Source organism: Cucurbita maxima, unplaced genomic scaffold (genome assembly GCF_002738345.1).
Source record: "Cucurbita maxima cultivar Rimu unplaced genomic scaffold, Cmax_1.0 Cma_Scf00025, whole genome shotgun sequence".
Taxonomy (NCBI): Eukaryota; Viridiplantae; Streptophyta; class Magnoliopsida; order Cucurbitales; family Cucurbitaceae; genus Cucurbita; species Cucurbita maxima.
In genome coordinates, this window is record NW_019272041.1 from 2,318,613 (window position 1) to 2,331,129 (window position 12,517).

Sequence of the window (12,517 nt, forward strand, 5' to 3'; positions counted from 1 at the left end):
AAATCAGGACTCTCCACAATGGTATGATATTGTCTCATGGCTTTGTTTTTGGCTTTCCCAAGAGACTTCGTACCAATGGAGATCGTATTCCTTAACTCATGATCTTCCTCTTAATTAGCCAATCCTCCAAAGATAATGCATCTAAATAAAGAGAGATTTACGATGCAATATGCTGTTGGGGCATTACACTTGAAAGCAGACAAAATGAAACTAAGTACCTGACCAAACCAAGCTGGCAGAGTGGAGGAGGTTGGGTCTGGTTTTTTTTAATTTTTCTGATCAAATGTCTTATGGATATAAATTCTTGAGGGCCCAGTTTTGAACTGTTGATATCAATATAGCACAGTGTTTTGAATTTTGATGGTGATTTTATGTTCAGTTCTTAATTATTAGCAGAAAGTTACCTTTGTCAAGACATTAATATAAGCAATCCTTGTACCTTTGTTTTAAATTATGCCATAATTGGAAGAACTTTGGATGGGTTTGGAATGAGCGTGTGGCCATGAGCATGAGCGACAAGTATGATCGTGACACTATGCTCCCCTCACTACGGAGGAAAGAACAGAGTAGATGAATTATAGCTTTAACAAAACTACCCTGAAAACCGTAGCATCAAGGAAGCAGGAAGCATTGGATTTGCTGGAAGTTTACTTAGAATTTCATACGTCCTACCTGCAAAGATGTATTTGTTCCATCCCGAAGCCACTTTATCAGCTAATCCCCATCCATATCCTGCGCCTAGAAATCGATATTTAATCCTTAATGGAGGAATCCTCCGTTGTTTCTAATGACAAAAGTGGACAACTAATTACGTGATTTCAGTGATACGTAATGGGCTAAAAAGGACAATACCTGCTAGTGGTAGACTTGGGCGATGTGCCGGACAAATGGTATTAGGGCCAGACATTGGGCGGTGTGCTAGTGAGGATGCTGAGTCCCCAAGGAGGGTGAATTGTAAAGACCCCACATCGGTTGGAAACCTCTTCTTAGTAGACGTGTTTTAAAACCATGAGGTTGACAATGTTACATAACGAGCCAAAGTGGACAATATTTGCTAGTGGTGGGCTTGAATTGTTACAAATGGTATAAGAGCCAGACAATGGGCGGTGTGCTGGCGATGAAGCTAGACCCTCAAGAGGGTGGATTGATGGATCCCACGTCGGTTGGAGAGAGGAACGAAACATTCCTTATAAAGGCGTAGAAACCTCTCCCTAGTAGACACGTTTTAAAACTGTAAAGCCGACAACAATACATAACAAGTCAAAATAGACAATATCTAGTAGCGATGGGCGTTACAGTTTTAGATTAATAATTAGTCCAACTTTCATTTTCATATTCAAATTTCTCATATCACATTTCCACATATCAACTTCAGCATTGTTGCTATCAAAGTAGGTGCTGGTTCTTGTTGATTCTCAAGGCTTTCTCCCAAATATTACTATTAAGTCACTTCTTTGTCTTTTAACTTCGTTTGTAACCGCCCAAATCCTCCACTAGTAAATATTGTCTTTTTTAGCTTTCTCTTCCGGGCTTCCCCTCAAGATTTTAAAACACGTCTGCTAAGGACAAGTTTCTATGCTTCCCTCCCTAACTGATGAGGGGATCTCATAATCCACCCCTTTTGGGACTCAGCTTCCTCACTAACACCGGTTTTCCTCTCACAGTGAGAGAAGAATAATTTCCGTTCCGAGTCTAGTGTCCCGCTGGCAGCCCAATATCTAACTCATGCTTGGAGTACAAGTTTCAAAAGTTGAGGAGATAAACCTCATGGTAATTATTTTCTTTAACTCATCCGTCTTAAATAATACATTAAATTGACAGCGTCAACTCCACTCGGGAACTAAAACAGCAGACGTGGAGTTTTGATCCGGAAAGAGATTATTTGACGTTGGTAATAAATGTTAGTGTAAGTTACTCAACCACGATAGTAACTTGACCCACCCGAAATTTCAAGTTATTACAAAAAAAAAAAAAAAATTTAACCCAACCTGTTTTTTAATTTTTTGAAAAAGTATTTTTACGTTGCTTCAAAAAATATATATATATATAGAGGAAAGTAAATATGAAGTAAAGGGTTGAGTTGTAATTTCACTTTTATTTTATTTTATTATCATTTACCGAATCTCTTGCTTCGGGCGGTGGCGGCGTAGGTAAGGTAATGTATTCAACCAATTTTATTTATTTACCTTTAATATTTATTTATTTTATATAAAAAATAATGGTTGAACTTTTATGTTAAAAAATGTGGTAGTTACAGTTTCAGGAATAAATATAATGTGAAGAAAAACTATTACAAAATAATAATAATAAAAAGTTTTTGAATTCGATATTGTTTGAGAAAATTATTAATTTAAATTAAAAATTATAAGGCTCAAGAATATATTTATTTTATTAATCCAATTATATTTGTGTTAATCTAAATTTAATATTTGATATTAAATTGGAAAAATCAATAAGATTTTGTGTGAATTAAATATTTTTACTACAAAAAAAAATAATAATAATAATAGCTTTACTGATATAGAAAAATAAAATAATTTAAATGAAAGAGAACTAAAAAAAATAATATTTTTGGTACATTTTATGCACCTTTTTTAAATGAAAAATGTTATTTATTTATTTGGTACCATTTTCTTTCCAAATCATACCTAACCCTATAAATTTTTTTAAGAACTCAATTTTAACAAAAATAAATTAGAACACTAATCCAAAACACGACCAATAAATTCTTTAAAACTCAAAAATTTCAACAAAAATTCTATCGGTCTTAGATGAATATATATAGTCCTTAATGCTTATGCTATTGATTGAGACAATGATATCAATCGTCAATGTTAAATTCGTTGTAGAGTTACCCATTAACCAGTTTATATGTAGTAATTAAAGGAAGTGTAGTACTAAGATTTCTTTTAATTTCTTGATCGATATATACACACACATTAACCAGTTTATATATATATACACACACCCATTAACCGATTTATATAAATACACACAAACTAAGAGTTATGTGAGATCGAAAGATGAGTCACTGATCTCTGGATCGAGTGTATATATATTAATCAAGAACTATGCTCGGATCCTCGATCGGAAGCTCCTCAGTTATGACCCTAAATCTTGAGATCAAGCATGTGAAGAATTTTTCATATTCAAATAATAAACACTTTGCCAACTAAAACCAATCAAATTTATCTTCTCTCCTTTAAACCGACGATTTTTCACTTTTTCTCTTAAAAAAATATTAATTAATCAAAATTTGGATATTATTTTGTAAATAGTTTCAATGTAATAAACAAGAAGGAAAAAAATGAAGAGAAAAAAAATCACTTCCGGCTGTAACCGACGGCGAATCATGACTCCGGTGCACTCATTCTCGGCAGCACGTGGACGGCGACCACCTCGATCCCCGGTGGCGTCGGCTCAACTCTCAGCCACGGCGGCGACGCTACCACGTCCACCACCACGATTTCCCCTCTACTTCCACCGCACACGACGCAGACTCTGCCACCGCCGGCCGCCATCTGAACCGCCCCTTTCAACCTATTAGACTGAATTACTTGTTCCCACACATCCCCCACCGGATTATACTTTCTCAAACATCCACCGACTTCATCCACCACATACATCTCTTCCTCATCCATGGCCGCCACCGGCCCTCTCCACCCTCTGACCATCCCCTCCGGCATCTCCTCCCACACATCCCTCTCCAAATCATAAACCAACCCTTCTTTCGGCGCATCCCCTTTCACATTCACCATACAAAGCTTCCCCCTCCACCCCACAGCATCAATGGCGTCTCTACTGAATCTCCGATCCTTCAATCCACTAACCTTCTCCCAATCGCCTCCTCTTCCTCTGGGTTTTTTCAAATCCCATCTCTCAACAGAGCGAGCCACGTCGGTGGAGAAGAACGACCCAATTCCGCTAGCGACGTAGACGGAGCCCCGGAGTGCGCCGGCAGCGCACCAGCGACGTGGGGTTGTGAGGGGAGGACCGAATTGCCAGGAATTGGAAACAGGGGAGAAAATTAAAGGGCGAGGCAGGGCAGGGAGGAGGTCTTGAGTGGTGGCGGCGAGGAGGAGGAGGTGGCCGGAGACGGCGAGAGATTGGACAGGGAGGTGGCGGGAGAGGAAAGAGGGGTGGTGGATCATCAGATCTAGAGGAGGAGGATTAGGCGGCGGAGGGAGGCGGTTCCATTTCGATGAGATTGGATCGAAGGTGAAGAAATCGAGGGAATTGGGGGAGGAAGAAAGAAGGGCGTAGATGGAGAAATAAGGGGGGAAGGCAGGGGAGTAGATGAGGCGCCGCCATGAGCGGCTGACGGAGAAGAGGAGGGAAGGGGGGAGGCGGGATAGACATAACTGGGCTACGTGATCAGGTAGGCCGGGGAGGAGCGGCGGAGAGGGGCAGTGGCGGTGGTGGTGGAGAGCCAGTTTATTGCGCTTGGAGGAGGTGGAAGTGGTGGTGACCATTATGATTAGGGATTTGACGGCGGCAGCGGGATTGGGAATAATTGCTCAATCGTCTCTGATTTTGGGTTTGGATCATTTCAATCGACGGCGTAAAGTTCTACAGCCAAACGGACCCAATTGTGGCCTTATTATTTAATGGCCGCACAATTCCATATATATATATATATATATATATATATATCTGTCATTTTTTTTATAAAAAATAATATTTGGAATTAAATTTAAGTTAGCATATCTAAAACAAGAAATTTTGATTATTAATTAGATATAAAAGAAAGGGTATGAAATTTTTTTTATAAAAAAATTAATAAACATTTTTAAAAAAAATAATGTATGAGAGATGTTTTTCTAACATAGACTTTTTTCTCTTCAAGATTCACGTTGATTTTTTTTTTTTCAAGATTCTCAAAGTTCGGGAGAGGAGTTTCCAACATTAGAGCAACCTCGATAATCAAACGATTATTATAAATGTCATGAACACAACTTAAAACCTACGATCCTACGGTCTAAGTAGGCTGATTAGGGCAACATGTGGATCACACAATCTCAATCAAAGTCGTCAATAAAACTTATAGAAGAGGTTGAGTTGAGGAGCCACAACCAAAAAACGTGTTACGAGAATGACTTACTATCGAGTCGAGATGTGCATGACCTATCTTCCTAATTTTCATTGTCACGTCAAGTAAGATCTTGATCTATGACCAGGTTCTTATCCTTATAAAACATCATTCAACTTTTTCGAGACCGATAATTATATACAATCTCATTCAATAATTAAAAAAAAAAAAAGTTAAGTTTCTATTTAAAGCTAAAAAAAAGGTTTATTTGAAGGAAAAAAAGAAAGGAGACTTTATTTAGCTATGAATGGAAGATGCAAGTGGGAAACGAATAATGAAGTTGGGAATAATAGGGAAAATCAATTAATGTAGAGAGAGAAAAAAGAGAATAAATTATAAAAGTTTTTGTTGCCCAATTCTCATCCTTCATTAATGTCATATAACCAACTTTTTTAAATTATATTTAGTCCAACGAATTTAGAAAAAATGTAAAAAAATATCAAAATTTAGTCAACAGTTTTGACACGTGACTCTAGAATTAAGTTAGCCAATATGAAGGATGAAGACTCGCAGAATTTGGTGTCAAATGAAGGTTCCACGAGGTCATATAACCATTTGTCAAAATCAGGTCTAAACTATACTATAGTTGAGTTGGGTGCATAATAAACTTAGAATTCCACTCCACATATTTTATATGGTTCGTAACGTCTTAATTGCTTGCACTCTCGAGTATCATACATTTAATGACATAATGTGCTTGAAAAATCACTCAAACGTCTTTATCTATATATATAAGTGAACCAATCAAATACACAAATGAAATAAACCCAAATCTAAAAATGTGAAGAATCAATTACGCGCTATTGTGAGGAGGGTAAGCCACAAACCACAATCACAATGCGCCGAACGGTGGCGTTTTCAACCAAAATAAATATCAAAAAGCCCATTTTGTCGCATAAAAAGCCTTGTTAATATCATGGTACAGACATTAATGGGTCCCACTTTTATTAAAAAAAATTATCATTATTTTATTTTTTGCAAAGTGGGGCCCGCTCTTCCTTTTTAATTAGCCTTCAATTGCTATCCCCTACCACATTTCATTATTTATTTTAACTTTTTAAAATATGAATTTTATTATTATTTATTTCAATGTTTTTATTAAATGGTAATTAACACATAAAAACTTCTAATATTAAATTAATACAACAAAATTCAATCATGAAGTAAAATTTAGTGCACGGAATTCAAATTAAATTATGTCCGTAGAATCTAAACGCATCTTTTCAAACAAAATCTAATTTTTTAAATATTTAAAATATATCAAACAAAAGCCTTTATTTTTTAATTATTATTTTCGGGGTTGCATTAATTATTGTGTGGCCCATTTGTGAAAGAGATTTTATAATTTTTTTTTTCTCAAAGTACAAAGTAATATCTTATGATCTGATTGAATGGGTCAATATCTAAACTATAATTAACTTATTATATCCATACAAGGTTTGCATTTATGCATAAAAACAGTAATTTTCCTTTTCTATTATTTATTTTATTTTATTGTATTTGTGTTAATTAAAAAAAAATTGTATATTTAATTTGATTACACTGCGTGTATTTTTTACTGGGCCGGTTTACTGGGTGTATTTTTTACTGGGCCGGTTCACTGGGTGTATTATATGGGCGGCCTATTGTGATTGGCCCATAAAGTGATCTAGAGAAAGAGAGGGAGTCAATAGTGAAAGGAGGAGTTTAGAGGGTTGAATGTTTTGGTGCATGCACCTATGTTCTTGTGTCGGCCTCCCAATTCCACACCTAACAGCGACAAACGCCTAACTCAAGATCACGATAGCCACGCTCCAAATTTTTTATAGGGATATTCTTAGGTCTAACTCACTGCTAGCAGATATTATCTCTCTTCATGTTTTCTTTTTTAGGCTTTTTCTCTCGAGCTTCTATTCAAAATTTTTAAAACGCTTCTGGTAGATAAAGGTTTCTACACCAGGAATGTTTTCTTCCCCTCTTAATGTGGGATCTCACAATCCACTCTCTTGTTAGTCCAGCCTCTGATACCATTTGTAACAACTTAAACTCATCGCTATCAAATATTGTTCTCTTTAAATTTCTATTCTAAGATCTTACGTCATTTGGAAATGGAGAACTAAACATCTTTTTGCAATGATAGAAACCTTTGCCTAGCAAACAAGTTAAAAAACTATGAGGGAAAGTACCAAAATTAGGACAATGTCTATTAGTCAAAGGATTCCGTATCTATTATTTATTTGAACTCAAACAACTCAATCCTACGTGATTCATTGAATTGAGTGATCAAATTGTTGAGATTAGAATCAGGGTTACCTGTAAATGTGGAGACGATGGTTTCAGAGGCAGGCGTGCAGCTAAGTGCGTGGACTTGGTACCTAATTTGGATTCACAACCACCTTAATCATTGCAATCCGCAAAGTATTTGCCATTCACATTATCAACGCTCCGATTCGCGGCTACTTGGCAACTTGTTGCTGCTCCTTGAGGAAATTGACGCATTGTAGAGAATCAAATATGCATTTCTCATTCATTAATTAGTTATATAGAAATGCTTCAATTGTTTGGATACCTATGACGAAGCCTTCACGATCTCTGTTTAATTTGGTTTTCACTACGCCCGGATGAACACAGTTTACTGTAACATTTGCCTCCATTTCCTGTTCCGATTTTGTCAAAAACAAAGTCGAGCGTGAAATCGTTCTATGAACATACCAATTGATATCGAGGAAGAACCTGAAGTCTGTGAGCGAGTTGGACGGTGTAAGCACGTGTCGCATCGTACTCTCTGCTGCGAGTTAATATCAGTATCGCTATCAGACCGCCATTGATACGCAAGCAAAGGAAAATTAATCTTACCTGTTGCTCAGACTTATCTGGCCGAGACATTCGAATACGTCGCCGGAAAACCGGCTGCGGATATTGGACGTCACATTCACTATTCGGCCTTGGATTCCCGTTGATTTGGCGGTTTCGATCATCTTATTCAACAAAAGTTTCGTGAAAAGAAAATGACCGACATGATCGATCAGATTAATAATGGCAGAAGTTCTCATCATTAGACATGAAAAGTTTTGTTCTGCGTACTTACCTAGATAATTCGTAGCGAACGTCAACTCCATTCCGTCTTCAGAAATTGCACGTTCGTAACAGAACCTGCGGCATTGTTACTGAAAAATCAGAACGAATCCGTCTTTTAGTTTCTTTAATAAATCATTGTAGTTTGTTCCTTCGATTCAACAGAGTGAATTAGCGATGTTTGTGGACGAATTACATCAGGAGATTAAGAGGCAAATGTAAGGACTCGAAATTGGAGACGAAGTTCGTGTCGAAATTCATAGAACTTAGATTGAGAACCATCACCGTGATTCGTGAATGATCGAAACAGTCCAATTCCGATCAGATTCGCGCCTTCACTTCCACGGCGGCTTTAAGGTTGCGAACCGGAATGACGATCCTGGCGCCGCGCTTGGCTAAGACTCTCGCCGTCTCCGCTCCGATTCCCGACGTCGCTCCCCTGCGCTTAAATTAGTTAAAATTGAAAGAAAAACGTAATGTAACAAAATCGAAATTCAAAATTCAAAGAAGACAAACCTGTGACTAAGGCGGTGATGGAGTGCAAATGAGAACATCCTTGAGTAACCTTATTTATTCATTTCAACGGTTTTCTAACATAATTTTATTTTAAAATATAAAAGGTCATAAAAAATTTAATAATATTTTATAACAAAATATATATATATTTATTGAGGATGGTGGGAGGAAGTTTCTATTAGCATTTCGAAGAATCTTAAAGAAAAATCATGAGAGTTTATGTTCAAAGTGTATAATATCATACCAAGTTGCACGGGAAGAGACACATGGGTTGGGAAGGAACGAGGTCTAAACTCACCCAACTCTACCCTACCGTGCACCGCCACCGCACCGCGGTCACCAATAGGGCTTGTACCCAAAAACACCCACTAGTTAATTGAACCTTTCTAGCAATCATGGGTTGAAGGCCCATATAATAAAGCCCATCAAGCGCCGAATTATGAGAAAATAATAATAAAAAATAAAATAAAAAACACAATTTAGAACACTCCTGATTGCGGGGAGAGAGAAAGACAAAAGGACAAAAAGAAGAGGTGATGACGTCAAATACATCATCATCATTCCTAAAAAAAAAAAAACAAACTGACAGCTCATCATTCCGCGCCTCTCATCTCAGGGCAGTATTATTATATAAATATAATTATAATTAGAATAATTATGATGGACGGCGTGGCAGTAGGATACCAATGGGGACCACGGATGGTCCTGTAGGCCGGCCCACACTCGAACACTCTTCTGAACTGCCCCTTCTTTGTCACCGGAATCACCGGCATTTCTTCCCCTCAAAATTACCGCCTCTCTCAAATTAAAATCAACCAAATATTAATAATTTATTATTCATTTGATTTTTCTTTTTATTTCTAACTAAAATCTTTGAATTAATAGCGATCCGCTAACCTAAACAATAGCTCACCTAGTTTAAACGTTAGAATATTCTCGATAAAAACGTTCCAACTGCAAATCCCACGTGAACTAAAAGACATACAAGAGAATGGTCCGAAAAAACGAACGAGGGTCCATGATGGTTTGTATGTTTGGATCGACGTGGTGTGTCGAGAATAGTGGTCTCCTTCTACAAACCCTAGAGAGAAAGGAATGAGACCACATTTTCATATTCTTTTCTTACATATCCCTAAATATACCAACATTCTCAACTTTATGACAGTGGCAAAATTGAAATAATAAGATTGCCAAATATTTAAATATAATATTATTTATTTATAAATTTACGACCTCCTTAATTAGGAGGGGTAGAACATGTTGGATGATGAAAGTCCCACATCGGTTAATTTAGGGAATGGTCATGGGTTTATAATCTAAGAATACACTCTCCATTGGTGTGAGGCCGGTCATGGACTCTCCATTGGTGTGAGGCCGCCCAAAAGGGAATGGTCGGTCATGGACTCTCCATTGGTGTGAGGCCGCCCAAAAGGGAATGGTCATGGGTTTATAATCTAAGAATACACTCTCCATTGGTGTGAGGCTGCCCAAAGCAAAGCCATGAGAAAGCAAAGCCATGAGAGCTTGTGCTCAAAGTGGACAATATCATACGACAATATCATACCATTGTGGAGAGTCGTGTTCGTCTAACAGAACAATTTTTAATAATCATTAATTGGATAAGAGTATGAAAATCTTTCCTTAACAAATACATTTTAAAATTGATAATATTTTTTTTTAAATGATAGAATAATAGAGTGTAGTTTCTGACTTATAAGCAAAGCCTAAACAACAAGCCTTCTTTGTCTTGTCAGCTTTTTCTTCCATTAAAGACATTAGATTCCTTTTGCCATTATTTATTTTTTTATTTCAATATATTTCTTCAATTTTAACTACACAAATTGTGATTCTCAATTATTTAATTTACCCATGTTTTTTTTTGTCACTTTTTTAAATAAAGAAAATACAAGCTTTTTGTATAATTATATTCTCTACCCCTATTCCCGTCCCAATTCTCGTAACGTCTTGCCGCTTTTTATATATAAATATTTATTTTTTAAACGTTGAAGACTAAGTTGGGATATTAAAATGTGAATTTTTAGAAATTGAATTAAACATTATTATATTTTTTTTAATGAAATATTACTAAATTTATTAGAATGTTAATAAAAAACATTAATTAAAAGATTATATATAAAAATGAAAAAATTTCCTATAAAAATAAGGGACGAGGAGGCTTCCCCATCTGACTTATTTTTTTAAAAAAAAATTAAATTTATAAGTAGTATTTTTATACTAGTTTATTTATTTTATTACCTTTTTTTTATTTTATTTTGATAGTATTTTAAATTAACTTAAAATTTTAATTTTTTTAAATAAAAAATTGGAACTTTATCAAAATATCGTAAAAAAATAATAATTTTGAAAAATATAAAATAAAAGAAAAAAAATTATCAAATGGATCTCCTTTCTTTTATGTTTTTAAAAATTAATATTATAATAATACTTTTCACCGCTATATTATTTCATTTAATAATTATTTTATCTTTTATTTTAATCTAATTTTAAAAATTAAATTTACAAAAACTACTTTTACTCGTATATTTCTTCATTTAATTATTAATTTTTATGTATATCTCTCGAGTATTAATCACAGCTCGTATTTACCCGAAAACAATTACAAATTTAAATAATTTAGGAGAACTTTTTATATTTCAAAAAAAAAAATAATATATCCAAAAACAAGTCAAACCAAACATGGAAACAACAAAGGTAGAGATTGGTTGAAACAAGGGAAAATGGAGCAAAGCTTCTAAAGCTCAAACAACATGAAAAATTAAAAAATAGAAAATAAAAAAATAAAAAATAAAAAATAGAAAATCCAAATGTGTTTGAATTGAATGAAAAAGGTGGAGTTGACCTCATTCTCATGATGAAGCATGTAATGTGTAGAGGGAACATCATTATGCTCTTTTTAACCTAAACCCGAGCGGTTTTAAATGTTGATATTGACAAAAATCTCGAGAATTATTTTATGAATATGTCAATTGAAATAACAATACTGTGAGATCCCACATCGGTTGGAGGGAGCAACAAATCATTCCTTATAAAGGTGTGAGAGCTCTCTCCAAGTAAACACGTTTTAGAACCGTGAAACTGATAGCGATACGTAACGGGCCAAAACAGACAATATTTACTAGAAGTGTTCTTATAAATAGACACTGGGCAATGTGCGAGTGAGAATGCTAGACCCCCTTGAGATATTGAGATCCCATATTGGTTTGAGAGGGGAACAAAATATTTCTTATAAAGGTGTGGAAATCTTTCCCTAGTAGACGTATTTTAAAATCGTGAAATTGACGACGATACGTAACGGATATCAACAAAAAGCTCAAGAACTCAAGTCTATAAATACGTCAATATAGAAAGACGAGTCGATGAATTGTTCTTGCATGGACCAACCCTAGCTAACCCTATTCATTCCTTTTGTTCATTGCCAATCACTCTATATTTTGAAACCCAAAAATAAAGGGGTGAGATTGATTAATTATATAAAGTTGGGTGAGACCACATAAATGATTAAAATGCTATCTAAGAAATGAACAACAAAATGAGTATGTTTTATTAAGTGTAAGCATCCCATCATCCCTTCATTCCTCATTAATCATTTGTTTCCACTTTTACATGCTCTTCTTTCTAGCTAGCTACCACTCAATCAATATTGAACTCTTTTATGGATTTGTTTTTACGTTCTTGAAAAACGATGTGTTGTCATTAGCTCGTACTGTATTAGGTTAAACTACAAGTTTAATCTGCATGTTTTGACACTGTCGTGTCCTTTTAGTCAGTGCAATCTAAGTTTTTTTTTTTTTTTTTTTTTTTTTTTTTTTTTTTTTTTTTTTTTTTTTTTTTTTTTTT

General features: G+C 35.2%; 1 protein-coding gene and 1 pseudogene across 1 annotated transcript; both read right to left on the minus strand.

The window, feature by feature from the left end:
- Window positions 1–3,141: 3,141 nt before the first annotated feature.
- LOC111498701 (F-box/kelch-repeat protein SKIP25-like) lies at window positions 3,142–4,595 on the minus strand. The gene has a single exon (XM_023150039.1). It carries the CDS (start codon window positions 4,470–4,472, stop codon window positions 3,351–3,353), a length of 1,122 nt encoding a protein of 373 aa, XP_023005807.1. The 5' UTR covers window positions 4,473–4,595; the 3' UTR covers window positions 3,142–3,350.
- Window positions 4,596–7,356: 2,761 nt separating this feature from the next.
- Window positions 7,357–9,432, minus strand: LOC111498826 (annotated as a pseudogene).
- Between the last annotated feature and the right edge of the window lie 3,085 nt (window positions 9,433–12,517).

What these genes read in the sequence shown, in the direction of transcription:
- LOC111498701 (XM_023150039.1), bottom strand. Translation starts at nt 4,472, where the DNA reads ATGGTCACCACCACTTCCACCTCCTCCAAGCGCAATAAACTGGCTCTC.